At 35.9% G+C, this 19867-nt stretch overlaps 2 protein-coding genes, 1 non-coding gene and 1 pseudogene across 3 annotated transcripts; 2 read left to right on the forward strand and 2 right to left on the reverse strand.

Annotated features, from left to right (window-relative positions):
• Window positions 1-373: 373 nt before the first annotated feature.
• Window positions 374-3296, reverse strand: LOC106382131 (CRM-domain containing factor CFM9, mitochondrial-like). Its single transcript, XM_048746975.1, has 4 exons — window positions 3001-3296; window positions 2558-2837; window positions 2061-2462; window positions 374-1422 (listed from the first exon to the last, which is right to left on the reverse strand). The coding sequence occupies exons 1-4, from the start codon at window positions 3072-3074 to the stop codon at window positions 571-573; spliced, it is 1608 nt and encodes a 535-aa protein (XP_048602932.1). The 5' UTR covers window positions 3075-3296; the 3' UTR covers window positions 374-570.
• On the forward strand, window positions 3225-3296 carry TRNAD-GUC. The gene has a single exon. It is a non-coding gene; the product is annotated as a tRNA-Asp (tRNA).
• A 94-nt stretch (window positions 3297-3390) lies between these two features.
• LOC125581470 lies at window positions 3391-6333 on the reverse strand (annotated as a pseudogene).
• A 10102-nt stretch (window positions 6334-16435) lies between these two features.
• LOC106379838 (LOB domain-containing protein 25) lies at window positions 16436-18334 on the forward strand. Its single transcript, XM_013819701.3, has 2 exons — window positions 16436-16670; window positions 17653-18334. Exon 2 carries the CDS (start codon window positions 17669-17671, stop codon window positions 18065-18067), a length of 399 nt encoding a protein of 132 aa, XP_013675155.1. The 5' UTR covers window positions 16436-16670; window positions 17653-17668; the 3' UTR covers window positions 18068-18334.
• Window positions 18335-19867: the final 1533 nt, after the last annotated feature.

The following is a 19867-nucleotide window of genomic DNA, read 5'->3' on the forward strand; positions in this document are numbered from 1 at the left end:
TTAGTTAGTTTGAATAGTTTAACTAATTTTTAATTAGATTTTTGAATAATTTATATATTTTGAGTATTTTCTAGTTAATTGTTTTAGTTCTTTTAAAATAAATTGGGCTATAACCGATCTGGAATCAAACCGAATCCGACCCGAAATTAGTAAAATCTAAATGAAACTTATGAACATATTTTTTAAAATTCTAATCAATTGAATCGAATCTGAATGAGACACCGAACACCCATGCGACGTTCATTCAATAATGGAATAGTTGATTAGATTATAACTAAACTAAGTAAAGAGTAATAAATGATTGAATAGTGTAAAGTGTAAAGTATCATATTATTTTCATTTATCCATCGTCAAATTTAACATCATGGTTCTATTGAATGTATTTGCCATGTCATGTTCTTCGTCTTCCACTGAATCATCACAAACAAACCAAAGCTAACAAAAACAGATATATCAGCTTTGAATACTCAGACCAGAGTTTCAACATCTTTCAGTTCTCATCTAATAATCAGTTTCCAAGGATGTCAAAATAAAACTGTAAGAAACTATGCGATCTCATGTTCTTCATTTCTAATCACTATCACAATCCTCATCCTTTTGTTTTCCACTCTTTGTCTTCGAATTATTGATAGTAGTACCCTCTGTTGAACTATTATAATTACTGAATCTTGGTTGTTTAGATGCCGATACTCCCCTGTTTTCATCTTCCTCCTCATCGCTGCTCGAAATATAATTAGCAGGTGCATCTTCCTCATCTTCAGAGTCCCACATCGTGTTATCAAGATCACTCAGCACATCTTCATCACTCCTCACTCGAGAACGAGGATCAGAGCTTCTTCTCATAAAATCATTTCCCTGCCTTCTTGTATCTGATCTCGGCCTGTCAAACCTCCTTGGGATTTCATCATCATCCCCACTATCCAATTGATCACTGTCATCATCATCATCATCACTATGGTTGGATCTCCTCTGGCTACGTGTATCCCTTTCATTTCTTCTAAAGCCTTGACTTGAGTCTCTGCTTCTTCCTGCAAACTCCTCTCTGTTCCAATACCTTATTCTACCCGTTTCCTCTTGCTCCGCAGCTTCCTCTTCCTCCCACTCCTTATCTGCCGCCTCTTCTATCTCAGCTATGAATCTATCCAACTCCTCCTGGTCACTATCTTCTTCATCACCCGGTTCTGATCCTTCTGTATTTACAACACTAGCTCCTCTTTCTGATTTTTTATCTCCATGGAAGACATAAGGGCTTCCTTCTTTTTTGTCGATTGCGTCGAAGAACGTTGAGGCTACTCTCTGGATGCTAGCCATGGCAACCGGATCTTCGGGGTTAACACCCATTCTCCTTAGCTGCTGTTCCGTTTTCTTGATGTTCAGCTTCTGTGATTCAAGTGCTTGTTCAAATCTCGCTTTAAATAAAGCCTGCAAAACATAAATACTTGCTCATACCATAGCACTATCAAACAGTTACTAGAGCAAGCCACACTTCAATGATTCATTAATCCTAAACATAAATATTGTCTTAGCTGAAGATTTGGGCTTTGAGCATGCCGTTAAGTAACAATATCTTAACCTGGATAGTCTAAGACCAGCCTAACCGAACCAAAAAATTGGTTTTCGGTATGGTTACCTTTTGAGTTTGGTTTAATTCAGTAGGGTTGTGAAAAATGATTCGGTTTTTGATTTTTTCTAAAAATATAAAAAAATAACCGAAAATAACCAAAATAAACCAAACCAAACTAATAGCGTTTAACTGAAATAACCGAATTTAACTGGAAATATCCAATTGTTTTTAGAAAATTATACCGAATTCTAACAGGAAACCAAAATAATATCTGTTATTTACGGAAATAACCGAAATCAACCAAAAACCAAAAACCAAAAACCAAACCGATTAATTTCCGTTTACTTCAGTGGGATTGTGGACGAACCGAATAAACCTAAACCGGATAATACCCGAACCGAAATAAACCAAAACCCACATGCCTATTTCCTAATGCTAATATGAACTAAAGTATCATCCTATAACCACAGAAGCCTAAGTTTTATACTGCATTTACCTTCCGTTTTGTGAGGGTGTTAACAGGAATCAAGTTCTTGGGCTGCCTGTAGTTTCTACCACGGAACATAATAATAGTCTTCACATTATGTATGTTTATGACAACCCCACCGCTCAGGCTCGCTATCATGGTCGCCATCTCTTTAATCTTCTCCTTTGGAAAGTTATCGCAGCAAACCTGCACCGTCTCATGAAACTTCCAGTGCATATGCATGTTTTGAACCACTCCTCCAAAGACTCCACGGACACCAACGGGAACATAGTTTTTGTTCTTGAAACCGATTTTCTTGAACGCTTGGATCTGCTCAGGCGTGAATAGCTCGGGGTCATGCACAGGTGATGGCAGCTCGGGGAGATCGTACTTCTTGAGCTTTTGTAACAGAAGCGCAACTTTCTTCTTCGCCTGCATCAAATACAAGTACAACAACACTCAAACTCAACCTATTCACACAGTAAGACAAAGCACACATATGAATGCTAGTGGATGATGTTATATACCCTTTTGAGGTTGTAGATGAGTCTTTCTTCATCAGTCATGAGTTTCTTCTTCAGCTTTTTAGCTCTCCTGATCTCTCTTAAAGTCTTACCAGACTCCTTACGCATTCTACTCTCTACTTTACTCCTCATGCTCCTTCCTCTAGCCGTTGACATAGCTCGTGACCATCCTTTAAAGACTTGATGCGTCAATGGCTGAAATGAATTGGAATTGCCCTCACTGGAGCTACCAGGCTGCAGAATCAGATTGCTTGTAACATGATTCGATGACACAACCAGATTCCTTCAAAATCAAAATCCAGAAATTCCATAATAGCAAAACCAATCATTTGGGTATAAAAGGTATAAACTTTGGGAGATGGGTATTCGGAGAAATCTGAATTATCATAGAGAAAATAGGATTCAGAGGTGGAAAATGGGTTTAGGGTTTTGGAGTCTGAAGTTACCTGGAGGAATCGGAGTGAAGGAGAGACGATAGAGAGCGACTACAAGTTCTCAAAAGATTCCTCGTCGCGAACATTTGGCCTTCTGTCAGTGAAGCTACTAGCACAAGGAGAACTGGCAAATTATCGAACAAGAGAGAAGTCCCGGTAAGGGTTTGAGGGTTTTGGAGAAGACGATCCTAAATATTTACTATTTTATTTATTGTTTTCCCACAATGTCCAACCGAGTCGTTGTAGTATAGTGGTAAGTATTCCCGCCTGTCACGCGGGTGACCCGGGTTCGATCCCCGGCAACGGCGTTTTTATGTTTTAAAATCAGTCTGACATTTTAAAATTTACCGATATAGTAATGAGGCAATAACATAAGAAAAGGGTTGTCCAGATGAACTTTTTTTTTCACTCGGGAGACGAACAATAAATTTTGTCTTTACTGTGATCTAACTTCTGTGCATTCATAGAACAATAATACATACATTATGATATAATTCCATTCATGAACACTTCCTCACGTTTCCTTTACACAACTACAACCGAAATGTAAAGTCTATCATCATCTATTAGCAGCAGAAGAAGATTGTCAGCCGCTAGATTATCAGTTACCCCATATACAATCAAACTAGAATTAGATCGATATACTTAAGAGCACAGAACCAACACAAGCTAACCAACTAAACCGATTCAATCCAAAAAATGAATACACACGAAATCAGGGGAAGAGGCTAATAACACATTTATTCAAAGGCAGAGTATACATGCCATTCCTGAATTGTCAAACCGATATATGGTTACATGGTTCAAAAGATCATTACCTCCATGTTCTTTTTCTCTTCTTTTCTATGCTACGAGAAATATAGTTTTATACTTGTTGTGTAAGTTCTTCTTAAAATGTAAAACGTAGGGTGGTTTCTTAACCTGACCTCCTGTAAATGCTGTAAGCCACTGCTATGGTTGCGATGGCCCCAACTGCGGCAGCTCCCAAGACCAAGAGAACCTCTTCTTTCTCCAGCCATTTGAACCAGTTCTGCTTCACGGATGTTTCTTTCTTGACTGGTTCTGGAGTTTGCTCCTGGCAACATGAAACCCCTTTTGCACCTTGGCAACAACCTCCTGTGAATCCTTTCATCTCCACTGATTCGCGTTCCACTACGCTGTTTCCGTCTGGGACTTTATGCTCATCCTCTTTCTCAGCTTCCTCACCCTCAGGTCTTAGTCTCATCTGGCCCCTGAAAAATATATTATTTGGGTAAACTATCTCGCTATTTGGAAACAAAAAAAATACATAGTTGAATAAATTTGAAGGGTCTCTTGGCAACGTTTCTTCAAATTAGACTTTTATGAACTGAGTTAGTGAAGGGTTATGAGCATCCTAGTTCAACCAACAAAAACCTCAACTAAACTACACATTACATGTTACCATTTGCTATCTCTATGCAGAAACTTGTCCACTGTGATACGCACTAGTTACTTGTTAGAAACGAAAACGATACAGACTTGCAAAAGTTCAGAATCTTCAGATCCAACACGCGGTATACATCTAGAGCAAAGTATACAGGCATGGATTCCGTATAAAAATATAAACTGTACAAGAGGTAACGTAAAGCTGTTTTAACAGAGACATACGTGTAATAAGCTAGAAATAACAAGCAGGGTAAACAGACCTGGAAAGGTTTTGTATGATTTCTCCTTGTGCAATGTGCTGATCAAGCATTGCAGGCACGTCATCAGGAGTCACATAGCCATACCTACACAATAGCAAGATCGTTTTCAGATGCATAAGGTATTACAGATCACTTTCTTTCCTAAGTTACACAAGAAAGCTGAGATTTGACATATTGTTACCAATGGCCAGAAACATTTCCAGCTGAATCAGGGCTGAAGACAATCAAATTTCCAGCATACTTGTGCCCACCGATATGAGAACATGGCTTAACGAAGATTTGCTCTGAAAGTCCACGTGAGCCTATCTCCTCCTCGAATTTCTCAATCAGAGCTGGTCCACAAACACCACATCTCTTGTCCCGGCTACCATGAGCGCACACAAATACAAAGGAACCTGATAACTCTTCCTGAATCCCAGAGGTCCACGGTTTCCCGTTAACAAGCACAACTTCCACAAAAGCATCCACATCTGTGTCCTTAAGCGCCCTGTTAGTAATGACAACAAGAATAAAAAATTATACAAAAGGATAAGACACAAAGCTAATACCTCCAAAGATGACTATTAAGATCCAAAACTAGGCATGTCAATCCGTCAATCAGGTTTTTGGGTTCAATTTTCTAGTTCCAATTCAGGTTTATATATGTTTGCAGTTGGTTTCCGTTAATAATACTTCGGATTCAAACAGATTTTATAACTTTACCTAAGATCCACTTTGAATCCGAATTCATTTCCAATTCGGTTAATAATTATTTTTATATCTTGGATCAAAATAATAATTACATATTTGAAGTATTTATTAGATTTCAAATATTTATTTTCTGTATTAATTCGAATTTCAGGATTCATTTTTTGGGGTTTTTTGGTGTGTTCGAGTCGGGGTCAAGCCCAATATCCAAATTACCACCCTACAAGACCCATTAGGCTATTTTACAAATTGGATCGGGTATGTATTCAGGGGTTTTGGTGCAGGTTCGATTTGGGATTTCAGATTCAGTTACAAATACCCAAACCTATCCAAAACAACAATTAACATAGAAACATAAACGTATAATCAGCAGAACGACTGAGAACGCCTTTTCAGATCCGAATCAGGAGCTCAAATCGAAAAACCCCAGTTTCTAAATCAATCAGTCATAACTTTCCATACAAATCGAACTACCAAACAATAACTCGAACCAACTATTTCAACTAGCTAATAAAAATCGATAAGCTCACTTGTATCTGATCATATCCGGGAAAACCAACACATCTCCATCCGTCAGCTTCGTCTACAACCAACAGAAAACCTCAACATCAGCTCGATTGAATCAGCTCTCCGATCCTTGAACGACTTAGCGAAACGCTGCGGGAGACCTTCGGATTCGACGCGTAGGAAGCCAGGTCTCGTGGCTCTTGTAGCAAAGGAACACATGGCGACCGTACGGAGCGACGGAGCCGGCGAGGGCGCCACTGTACATCTCCGGACGCTTAAATCCGTACAGCTCGTCTTCCGAGGTCGGAGCGGCGTTGGTGTTCTCCACTACTTCCCCCATTGGAGAGTACCTCGTCTTCTTCTTCTTCCTTAGGGTTTCACTGAAGCGAGAGAGAGTTGAAGAAGCGAAGCGATTGCGATGAAGGTTTTGTTCTTTTCGTTAGCTTTTAATTATTGCTTTTCGAAAATTTTAAAAAGAAAAAAGTTTTGTTTATATGGTTTTCTTAAAATCTGAACAACCGTCGCTCCCATACCCACGCGAAATGAGCCTGGAATAAAGTGACTGGTTGGTGATAGAAGCCTTTACCTAACCCAGCTCACCGAGAGATTCTCGTCGTTCGTTTGCTAACCTAACTACCATTTTACTCGTCCGTCAAAGTGTAACGCTGACCGACTGTTCCTTTAGTTAAACCACGGACTTTTGATTGCTTTGATCAATTTAGGAACAGCAGGATAAATGTCTCACATCGGATATTGTAAGGAATCCTTAATAATATATAAGATGGATGGACCACTCCACATATCACCAATTGGTTTTAGTTTGAAAACTCATCTAGCTTAACATGGTATCAGAGCCCGATCCACGCAGTCCAACCCGATCCACATCGACCCGGCCCAAAGTTGGCCCTCGATCTTGCCCAAACATTCCGAAATTGACGCTTAAAGAGCCATCATCTCAAGGAGGGCGTATTAGGGACAAAGATCCTACATCGGTAGTTGGAAGGGATCTTTAGTAATATATAAGATAGATGAACCACTCCACTTATCACCAATTGGTTTTAGGTTGGAAGTCCATCTAGCTTAACACATCACACGTTTTAAATGTATGTTTGCAAGCTAATTGTGTCATTTAGGTCTTCACATATGTACCAAAACCCGAGAAAATGGAATTCGAAATCGAACTATTATTGTTTACAAATATATTTGAACAGTTTTTTTTTCTATTATTTCTAAGAGGAAAAAATTGAAACCGAATAGAACACCAAATTGAGTATCTGAATATCTAAAATACATTTTATATATTTTAAAATATTTATTATATTTATTTTTAAAATTACTAAATATTTTTAAAATAACTTATAAACTAATATATTTCTGAAATTACCCAACAATTTTGTATCCAAAATATTTTAAATTATCTAAATTACTTGAATAACAGAATTAATGCTTTCGATTCAAGTAACCGGGTCGTTTAAAGAGCATCCTTGCTACAAACTGGCACCTTCCGAGGATGCTTTCGGGCATGCTCATGCAGGGCTGTGCCTGATATCAAATGGGCTCCAAGCACAAAATAATTATATGGCTATTTTAATGAAAACTAAAAATCTATTCTAGGGAAGAGATCGAACTTCTCACCTTTAAACTTACAAAATGCTCTTATAACCAACTATACTAGGGAAGAATTTCACAAATAATTGGCCCTTTAAATACCTAATTTATCTAAGGCCCCAAACACATGTTTTACTTGCTTCCATTCATGCACGGCCCTCTGCTCATGTTGCTCCATGCACCGGATCTATGATTTCGCTGGAGCTTCTCGAAGAGTCCAGTTTGATATTTTAATTTAAAATGTTTTCGTGGTTCATTTGAGTGGATATGTTGGTCACCGTTGATCCAACTAATATTGACTTCTTGAATTACACAAAAGGTCCTGAGTTCAAAGGAATCTTTGATGTTTTCAAAGATGTGATATTCGACGTTGTGGTTTGGAAGAATCTTTGGAACACTGCTTAGGCCATGCTTAGGGGTTACAAAAGTTTCCATTGAGAGCCACGAGAAGTAAACAAACTCACGAACGGGCTTGTGGTAACAAGCGAATTGGGCTTTATATTTTCTATTTCTTTTCGCTTTTTCTTTCATACATTCTTGTTGAACATTTGATATATCCCTCCGTTCAAAATATTACATATTTTAAAACTTTTCACTCATATTAATAAAATATATTAAATTTCATTTATATATACATAATTTTCTGTAATTATATTTTTCTATAATTTTAAGCCAATAAAAATTCAATAATTGCAGTTAAGTTTTTTGAAGTTTGCAATTAGTTGATAAAATATGTATTGAAAATGTAAAAAATAGATCTTTTTGAAATAATTTTTTTTTCTAAAACATGTAACTTTATGAAACGGAGAGAGTATATCCGAAAGCATGTATACACTGAAATCTAAGCAGGAAATTAAATACAAAAAGCAGTGTTTCAACTTTCAAGATATATACATAAAGTAATGGTTGCGAATGATTGATTATCTCATCTAATCATTGGTATAATCTACGAACATGCTACCAAATATTGCACTTATAAAATTTGTTATGTATATGTTCATGGAAACAATAATGTATTAATATACATCACTTATCATTTTTGTTTGTTAAAGCACTTTATTTTACACCTGGCTGCATCACGTGACCCAACGTAAAATTGTCATTGTAGTATTTTTCAGAATTTGTAATAGCGTAATATATCCAGAGTTAAAGAAAAAGCAATTTGTTTTATTTTAATAAAGCAAAAAACACTTGTATGGTGACTGAAATTGGCTGGCTGAGAACGACGATTTTTTTTTTTTTTTTTTTTTTTTTTTTTTTTGCTAACTTACTTTTACCAAGTTTTTAGCTAATTTGCTAAGTTTAGTTGAAGGAATAAACTCCAAAAACCAAATACAAATAAAATACATAACATTTGAAAGAAATATAGAGAAAATACTACCACTTTTTTATATGATCAAACAATTTATCTTTTACATGTTTTAACTATTAAACTAAAGTTTTATAAACCAAACACGTAAATGTAATCGTGTTTATGTAAAAATATGCGAATATACTGATTTCACACTTACTTTAAAATGATAATGGCAGTATAATAAAGAAAAAAAGATACCGTGTTAGAAATCCTTTTTTTATTATTAACTCTATAGAAAATTTTTATTATTAACTCTATAGAAAATTTCAGTTTATATATTTAAAGTATGCATTATAGACAATTTGTTGGTATTTAAGCATCAGAGTATGCAAAAATTTTGATGGAACAAAAGATTTTTTTAAAAAGCTTAATACTTATTATCAATCAAGAAAAATTTGCAAGCGCAAGGGATAACTGGTGATATATGTTGTGTAAGATGTGGAGCTGACGAGAAATCGATAAACCATGTGTTTTTTTTAATGTCTTGCAGCACTTCAGGTTTGGGCTCTTTCAAGGATACCATAAAATCCAGCTATTTTTTCAACAAGGTCTCTTTTTACAAACATAGATCATCTTTTCAGGAGAGTCTTCCCGCAATTAGATGATCATTAGTTTGCATGAATACTATGGTACATTTGGAAATGAATGAATAATAAAGTTTTTAGCAATCTGAATATTGATCTTAGGGATACGTTCAAATTGGCAGAGACAGAATCAACACTTTGGGCTGAAGCGTAGATAGTGAATGAGCAGAGGACAGTATCACATGTAGAGGTTACGTCTTTACCGTCAATTCCAGATAGATGGTGTTTCGCAGATGGTTCCTGGAAAGAAAATGATATTTTCTGTGGACAGGGTTGGTTTAGTACTTTAGAAGGTTTCGATGGGCTGATGGGGGCGAAGAATGTTCGGGCTAGTCTCTCTCTTCTCTATGCGGAGATAGAAGCACTACTCCGAGCAATGGAATGTATGAGGAACTTACGTCAATTTCAGCTTACGTTTGCAATGGATTGTTCTCAATTGGTGAAAAAAGTTTCAGAACCAGAAGAATGACCAGCCTTTGCAAGTTATTTGGAAGATAATAAAACCCTGAAAGAAAGTTTCCTCCAATCAGAGATAGTCCATGTACCAAAAATGCAAAATTCAAATGCGGATGACCTAGCACGCAGTGTCAGGAAACAAAAGAATTTAAAGTAGTAATATATATTTTTGCTTAAGAAGCAATATATTCAGAAGTGGGCCATAGACTTCACAAACATTATAATTATTATTTTCACAGAATACTGAACCTTGTGAAAAGGTCAAAGGTAAATAAAAAAATTGTAGGCGATTAAGCCTCGAAGTTGAAGAATATACATTGGTTGGAAAGCTATGTTGGTCGAAGGGCTAATCCAATTTTGATTCCGACAACACCACGACGAGTGTACCATATTTTGAAACTTGGACTTATTTGATCACTCGATTTTTTTTTTCCCTCTGAATATTTAACATTTCATATATCATAAGAGCGTTTTTACAACAACAAAAACAACGGAACATACCAACAAAAAACCAGATCTAGATCAATCACAAGAGCGCCCAAAAAGAAACACCACTAGACAGAGATCGAGCAAAAAATCCCAGACAACCAAGAGGGAAAGCTAGTGGCCACGTACGATTGAAATAGATCCCACAACACAACACTATGTGCTATACAATAAGCTCCTAAAATCATCATCCTATCAACCTTCTCCAATTTCCAATCATGAATGTACCGGAGATAAGATAGAATTTTTCTAGAAATCCACCTGAAAGAAGGCCAAGCTGGTGGTCTAGTTACTGCTCCAACCAACTCCTTGGATTCTGCTGCAAAGACAATTTTTGAAAAATGGAGGCTACTCATGCTTTCTATTGCCCACAATCAAGCTCTTTCCTGAGCCTCCATCACAGATAGAACATTAGTAAAGGAGTTACGGCTATGCATAAGAACAATCCCTTTATCATCTCTAAGCAACCACGCTGCTCCACAGATATGATTCTTTTTGTCCCATTCAACTCCTATATCGCATTTCTTCCAATCTATCGGAGGAGGAATCCATTCCGATCGATTTACAGTGGTATCAGCAACTAAATTCTTGATAGAAATGTCTCCTCTCCGTTGAACTTGAGACCATTCATTCATATCATTAAAAGCTTTATTCACCACCGATATAGCATTAAACTCCAAACTCTCAAAAATATAAGCATTCCTATTTTTCCATATTCTCCAAAGCAACCAAGGGAAAACTTTTCTTACCAAAATGGGAATATTGAGGTTTGCCTGCAGTTCCAGAAGGTAGTTAAAGTTCTAATAGATCGAAGAAGAGCTAAAGCCCGATCTTGGTACTGGAATTTTAGCCACTGCCCAAATAAGCCTAGCTAGAGGACAGGTGAAGAACAGATGGACCTCTGACTCACCAACATGACCACAAAATTGGCATCTATCATCAACCAATATGCCTCTAGCCATTAAACCATTAGCCACCGGGAGAGCCGCAGACAAAATTTTCCATAAGAAAATTCTAAGCTTTGGAGGAATACAAAGATCCCAAATGATTTTTTTTTAACGAATTAAGAGAAGGAAGCAATGCAGCCTGACTTCTAACCTCAGATTTGGCTAGATTCGCTGCCAACCAATAACCCGATTTAGTAGTATAAGCACCACTCACATTGAATTTTCAAACTTTGAAATCTTTTGAATCTTGCGTAATCTTCATTTTCAAAATGAGCTCCACATCTTGAGGGTAAAATAGTTGATTCAGCAACAATAAATTCCACGCACCTGAATATTGCTCAATCAAAGCTGAAACCTTCAAATCCGGGTCTACAAATATATTTTTCATAAGAGGACTTCTCATTCTGATACCATCATCAACCAAGGAGACACCCACACTAAATTATCCTCACCATTACCTATCATCCTTTTAAGCCCCTTATCCAAGAGTTCTTTGCCAAATAAGAGACTTCTCCAGCCAAAGGAAGGTCTAGTACCAAGAGTAGCACTATAAAAATCTACTTCTCATGAATCTTGCATATAGGCTATCAGGCTCTCATTAAGAAGGCGCCAGGCTTGTTTTGCGAGCAGGCTTGATTAAACAAATGCAAGTCTTTAAACCCCATACTTCCAAGATTTTTGGGAAGGCAAAGTTTTTCCCAACTTATCCAATGAATCTTCTTTTTATCTTCTACTGAACTCCACCAGAAAGCAGCCATAGCACTGGACAGGTTCTCACAAGTAGATTTAGGAAGTTTAAAACAGCTCATCGCAAAAGCTGGAGCAGCCATTGCAACAAACTTAATCATTACTTCTTTTCCTCCCTGAGATAGAGTTCTTGCATACCATCCGGAAAATTTAATCTTGGTCTTATCTTTGATGAAGTTTAACAAGTCTATCTTGGATCCACTGAAACACTCAGGTAATCCCAAATAGGAGCTAGCTCCTCCCTCTTTAAAGATCCCCAAGCTGTCCCTGATTCTGCCTTTAACTTCCTCTGCAGCATTCTTACCAAAGGTGATCGAAGACTTTTCCAGGTTGATTACTTGCCCTGACAACCTGCCGTACTGGTTCAAAATTAATTGCAACTGCTCGCCTTGAACTTCTGTAGCTTTAAACATGAACAAGCTATCATCTGCGAACAACAGGTGATGAATAGCAGGGCCATTGACCGAAAAGCGAATACCTTCAATAAGATTTCTTTCCTCTACTTTATTCATCAAATGAGTGAGACCTTCAGCACACAGCACAAACAGAAAGGGCGAAAGAGGGTCGCCCTGCCTTAGACCTCTCTCCGGAGTGACCAAACCAAACGGCTAACCATTGATAAGAATCGAGTATGTGACAGATGAAATACAAAACATAACCCATCCTATCCATTTGGAATCAAAACCCAAAGCCTTCAATAAAGCTTCAACATAACTCCATTCAACCCTATCATATGCCTTAGACATATCAGTTTTAACAACCAAGAAATCTTTGGACACAGAAGGGTGCGTTCTGAGAGCATGAACAGCCTCATGAGCGATCAAAATATTATCTGAGATGAGTCTATTCTCTACAAACGCCGACTGATTGGGGGCCACTAAAACAGATAGAAAGGGCTGAAGTCTCAATACCAGAATCTTGGAAACCACTTTGTACAGCACCGAACATAAACTAATAGGCCGAAGATCAGTCATAAAAGGGGAATTCAACTTCTTAGGCAGCAGACAAATTTGAGTGAAGTTCCACTGCTTCGGAAAGGACCCATTAATGAAAAAACTTTGTACTTCCAGAACAACTCTTGGACCCACAATATCCCAATACCGCTGGAAGAACCACCCCGTCATCCCATCATTACCCGGAGCACTAGAAGCTTTGATTGAGAAAACAGCCATGCGTACTTCCTCTTTAGAAACAGCTCGTGTTAGATATTCATTCATTCTTGATGTGACTCTTGGGGTGAACCCCGAAAACAGAAAGTTAAGGTCTTGCAGGTGCAAAGATCTAAATAAATCTGAGAAATATTTGATAGCGACCTCAGCCTTTGACGCTGCTGATCTAACCAAGTTACCAGAAGAATCTTGAAGTTTCTCAAGGAAGTTTCTATTCCTGTCAGTCTTAACAGAGGCATGAAAAAATTTGGTATACCTGTCCCCAAGCTCATTCCATTGATCTCTACTTTTTTGTTTCCAAAAGCTTGCTTCATCAGAGTACGCATTTACAAGCTGAAATTTAATGGTCTTTAACAAAACCGGATCAGGATTGAGACTAGACATCGCTGCATCAAATTGATACAGAAGACGGGAGATTCTAAGCTTTGAATTTGCTTCCGAAGATCTTTTCCATTTACTCAACTATTTTCTGCAGTTTCTGATCCTATCTGCCACAGAAGCTCCAAGACCATTTTTACTAATAGTCCATGCTTGCAAAATAGCATTCCTAACTTCAGGTTTATTCAGCATTCGACTATCAAATCGAAACGAGCCTCTATACTTCTCATGAGAATCCATAAGAGTAAGCAACACCGGCCTGTGATTAGATCCCCTCATCTCCAAGAAGAGTTGAGAACCCGCAGGAAACAACACCGACCATGCTTTGTTAACAAAAGCTCTGTCCAATCTACTTTGAATCCAAAGATTACTTCTTCTTCCTGCCCAAGTGAAACCATTACCTGAGCCAAACAGTTCCGACACTCCACAAGCCTCCAACATTTCACCAACGGATTTAAAAGAATTATCGCTTCTCCTCGGGCCTCCAATTTTTTCTTCATTACTCAAAATCTCGTTAAAATCTCCAATCATTGCCCAAGGTTGCTTCCTCTGAACTCCTATACGCGATAACCTCTCCCAAACCACATGCCTTCTACTATACATTGGATCACCATATACACACGAGAGAAAAAATCCAAAGTTTTCATATTGAACATGGAAGTCCATCAAGTTTTTATCCACATAGTTAAACACCAACTCAAAACTTCTCTTCCAAAGGACTGCCAGCCTGCCTCTATATCCCACAGGATCAACTGTATAAACAAAGTCATATCCTAACCACACCTGGATATCTACAAGAACGTTTCTACTATGCATTGTCTCCATAAGAAAAAGAATCTCAGGGAAATACTTCTGGCGTATCTCCATGAGTCTAGGAACTGTCAAGTCTTCAAAATCTCCCAAACCTTGACAGTTCCAACTGAGGATGCTCTTCAGGAAGAAGACGGTCCCTCAGAAGGGACCGTCTCAAAAGTCTTCTGTCTTGCCACTTTTCCTCCACTTGTAGCAACCTCAAATTCTTTTCTTTTCTCTGCATTCACCGAAGGCTTTACAATAACCTCACCAGGCGACCATTTCTTCCCTGAATCCTCGACTGCTCTTAGATTTCTTTTCGTAACATAAGGTCTCGCCCTCGGCTTCCCACTTTTCTTAACAGTTCCGGAAGGACCACCCTCAATGAGACCAGTCACATTAGCCGTTGAACTATTACCAAAAAAAGAGAATCCAGAAGAGGAAGAAGTGGAAGCCGCTCCATATTTGATTAAACAAGGATTAGTTAAAGAACTAACACCTCCAGCAGCAGCAATTACAGCTCCCATGAGTTTCTGATCACTCGATAATTCTTGCAAATTTTCTTATAATTTAGTGACTTACACAAAAGAATAATTATCTTCAAAATAAATAGAATAAATTACCAAACTGTTATAATTACTGAAACACTACTTCTTGTGTTTCAATATAAATAATGTTTTAGGTGATTTTTGTTGTTTCACAATAGATGATGTTTTCGTATATCAAAATAATTTTAACTTTATCAAAAATTATGTACTCAATTGTATGTTTTACTATTTTTTTTATAGGTAGATAAATTAATTTTAAATTATATTTCTAATAGTTAAAAAAAAAGTAAATTATTTAATATGTGTGCAAATAGTCAAAACTTTATGGATTATGAAATGGAGGAAATATTAGATAGAGTATAGTTTTTCACCGTTCAGAGTAATATTCCGTTTTAGTTCACTATTTTAGGTTCTCAGTTAATTGACACTAATTTATCTTTTTGTAAATCCCCTATATATTATTTGTGAAACATTACAACTTCTTTTTGTAGCCACGTGTCATCACTAGGATGATTCTTAGAATTATTAGAGAAATATGTTGGTTCATCTAATTATATAATAAGTTTTTATTAAACTAACCATAAATTCATTATTAATGTCATTTATTATTTCCTTAAATAAAGATTACGGAATTGTCTAATGTGGCTAAAAGATATATGACAATTAATGATTTTGAATAATAAAGATCTGATAAAAAAATAATGTATCTTCTATCAAATTTGTTTAATTTTAAACTATTAAAATAATTTTAAAAAATCACAATAACCATATTATAAAAAATTTAAATTTTTCTGTACATGTTATATTTTGAATTTTAAAAAACGACTATAAATTACTAAAACTGTTAAAAGTCTCACATTCAAATTTTTGTGATCCATGGTTTAAAATTTTTGTTATGACAAAATACAAATGATTAAAAAATCATATAAATAAAATTCTAATTTAATTAATCATTAATATTTAAAATATATATATGTATATATATCATTCTAAATTAAACTATAATCCATATTGAATAAATAAATATTTCAATTTCAAAATTTACTTTGAATAATTTTTTTTGATAAAAGTTTTGAACTAACATTGATACATTTTTTAAATTATAAATTACTAAAATTATTAATCTCACAATGAAAATTTTGTTATCGGTAATTTAAAATTTTTGCTATTAAAGATACACTTGATCAAAAAAACATATGAGTAGAAAGCATCATTTAATAGACATTAATATTAAAAATATACTATGTATGTTAATATCATTTAAATTTAATTACATATCCTATCAAATTTTTTAAAAAATTATTTGGATTAATAAAATTGATTTATACTTTTGCACCAATTTAATTATATATGTAATAGTTACTGACTTTTAATTATTCAATATATATTTATTATTTCATAATATGTTCTTATGTAAGAACATATAATACATAAAATAATTTATATATATAATGTTTATCCCGCGCAAGGCGCGGATCTTAATCTAGTCTTGTTATATATATTCTTCTTTCTCGTTCATACCACCAAAATGCCTTTTGCCCCCTCTCTCTCCCCTCTTCCTCTCTCTCTAACTTTCCCCTTAGAAACTCATATTTGGCTTCAGCTAGGGTTTCCTCTTTTAAAACAACAGAAGAATCCCAATAATTAAAAATCTTCTCCAGATTCATCTCCCCAATAAAGAGAGAAACAAAGAAGATTGAACCATTCTGAGTAGATATCAAGGGGAACTTTTTCTTGTTGCTCCATCAGAAGGTAAGACCAAAAGTGTTCCATTCTACTCAGCCAATTCACACATACACATACTTGCATAGTCAGTCTGTGCATAGTGTATATATATTGTAGTTTTATGTTGGTTGGCTTTATAATATTTGAGAGTTTAGATCTTGAACTTCTGTGAGTTCCACCATACCAAAACACAAACCTCTTTATTAAGTACATAATAAAGCTACATAATTAGGCCGTAGATTCTAGAAAACCCCATATATGCTTGTATAGATGTGGGAACTCAGAGTCAGAAAGCCAGAGAGTGTTGTGAGGATAAAATCAGGAAAAGCTGCTAAACTAGACGCCAAGGCAAATATGTATGGTCAATAGTTTTTTTCTGTTCTGAATTAAAATAATGAGTTAATCAAAATTTCCAAGAAGACAAATTCAATTTTGAATTGCTTTTACCAAATTTGGTAGAACACAAGTAATCATATGTATACTTACTACCTTCTTTAAAATTCTTATTTTCTTATTTGAATTTATTGTCAAATCTTTAAGAACAAATTGTTTTCTTATTTTAAAAGTACTGATCCCGTCAGATTTATAGCCAACCAATATCTACTCCTGAAGTAAAACGGGTCCGAGTTACCTACCTTCAATCTGAATTTAATATAGCAACACCCATTTTCTTTATATAGCTACGGAGATTATTTGGACGATTATTTGTTATGTTTAGTGTAGTTACACAACTTTGTATATAATTGTTCGTAATCGTATTGTGTGTTAGATTCACCAATACACTTATATTTAAAAATTTGTGCAATATATATATATATATATATCTATGTAGTATGTAATATGTTTGGTACTATATTGTTTTCATGTGCCAATATAATATGTAAAACTAATTGATTATAAAGGAATGACTATGATATATCCAATATTGTGCAAACGATACAGATGCATGTATTGTTGGTATTATATGATTATATATTTTTTCTTTTCATTTCCGCAAATGAAAAATCAGGGGAAGTTAACCAAATATGGCATCATCGTACTCAAACTACATAAACTCACCGTGCGCGGCATGCAAATTCCTCCGGCGGAGATGCACATCAGACTGCGTGTTCGCACCATACTTTCCTCCAGACGAACCTACAAAGTTTGCGAACGTCCACCGTATATTCGGGGCTAGCAACGTGAGCAAGATTCTCCACGAGGTGGCGCCACATCAACGAGAAGACACGGTGAACTCGCTGGCTTACGAGGCGGAGGCACGGCTAAATGATCCAGTGTACGGCTGCGTTGGGGCCATCTCGGTGCTCCAAAGACAAGTCTTGAAGCTGCAAAGGGAACTAGAGGAGACGAATGCTGATCTCATGAGGTACGCTAGTTCTCTTGGCGGTGAAATGACGTCGAATTATGGAGGACAGAGAGGTTGACTGGTCAATTAGTCATCATCACTCTTTGGAAGAATTAGCGGCGGAGAATTATAAAGAGACAGTGAATGGTTGATGTGATGAGTGAGGATATCTTCGTATGTGTGTGTATGTTTTTTCTACGTTTATACTTATACACGTGTAATTTGAATTGTATTACATGGGAGGTCAAAGGATGCTTTTGAATATGTTGAATAAGTAATTGATGTACGTATGAATGGATGTACGCGGTTGTGTTGGGTGCTTAATAATAATTTTCAAGTCAGGACATCGTAGGCGAGTAGTGTTAACTTAAACTTGTGTCAAACGGACAGAAATGCAAAAATGTTCTCGAACATAATATCACAATTTTCTAAAATTATTCTAAACTCTAGTTATGGTGATATAACTTTATTTTTGATTAGGAAGCTATTTTTCCATAACAAACTTATTTTTAAGAAAATACTATTGCATCATTGGGTCAAATAAAAAAAAAATACAATTTCAATAGTTTATGTATATTTGTGTGTGTGTGTGTGTGTGTGTATTTTACCGTGACGGTTTGAGCCGAGTATTACCTTAGATCGAGACCACATGACACATTAGTTTTGTTCTAAATACAATTCGATAACGTGATTTTAAATTTCTTTTTATAATATCTTTTAGTTAAACTAGTGACCGTTAATGAAATTGTTTAATTTACATACACATAAATACAATAAAAGTTCATGAGTTTATGATTGAACCTCAAAATACTTTGTGGTGCTATCTAACTTCTACCAAAAGCATTTCAAAAAACTTAGATCATCTTATTGTTAGCAGGGAATCAAGTAAAAAGTCACGTTTAAACACATAATTCTTCAATTATCATAGCCAACTTTTGTAGCAATTTAAAATGTCGTTCAACGATTGTGATCCTAATACCATGTCAATGAAGCAGCAATACTAGTGCTGTATTGTGATACTTCAATTTCACGTCGACAGTTTTCGAATAGACTCATAGGAAAGTAGCGCTAATTATTGGTTGTTTGATTTCACACACTAGTCACTGGTCAGAAACATCATTTTGCTAATATTCCAAGTTAGATCACCCGCAACCCAGAACCGACGGCTCGATAACCAAGAAACAACTTTTGGAAAAAAAAAATTTTCTCTTTTTTTCATCTGAAAAAAAAAAAAAAACTGACCAATCGCGGGCCGCCACGCGTAGTAGAGCCCGCGAACAGTAACGAACTTGCGCATGAATCAGTCCTTAGAACAAGATTATTAGTGTATCTTAGGTGAGATCTTAAGGGAGGGACCATAAAAATTGTAAAACCAAGGAGAGAAGTTTCTTAATTAAGAGACATTTTCATTTGGTCCTTGTACTGTTTGCGGGCACCACTGACGCGTGGCGGCCCGCGATTAGTTCATTTTTTTTTTTTAAATCAGAAAAAAAAAATTTAAGAACTCTAAAAAAGTCCTTACCGATAATGATATGCCTGCAAGAGGTTTATGGGGCACAGAAACCTAAAAACGAAAATTATAATATTTTTTTTCCTAAAAAGCATTGCTAAGGACCTACCAACCTAGCGTGGTTGCTCTTAGTCTATTGATTTTATTTACTGTCGACTTAAAAAAGTTAAGTACCTTTAAAGCAGATGTCTTCATAGGGAATAATCTCTTTTTAAAGTCGGTACATTTTTTTCATGTCAACTAGCGGCGACCTAACAACCGAATGTACATTCACATACAAATCAACTCATCAAGAACCCCACCCCTAAATTTGACAATAATTAAGAGTGATCATATTTGAAATTTAAATAAACCAAGAGCGAGTAAGGT

This window comes from Brassica napus, chromosome C2 (assembly GCF_020379485.1).
Source record: "Brassica napus cultivar Da-Ae chromosome C2, Da-Ae, whole genome shotgun sequence".
Lineage (NCBI taxonomy): Eukaryota > Viridiplantae > Streptophyta > Magnoliopsida > Brassicales > Brassicaceae > Brassica > Brassica napus.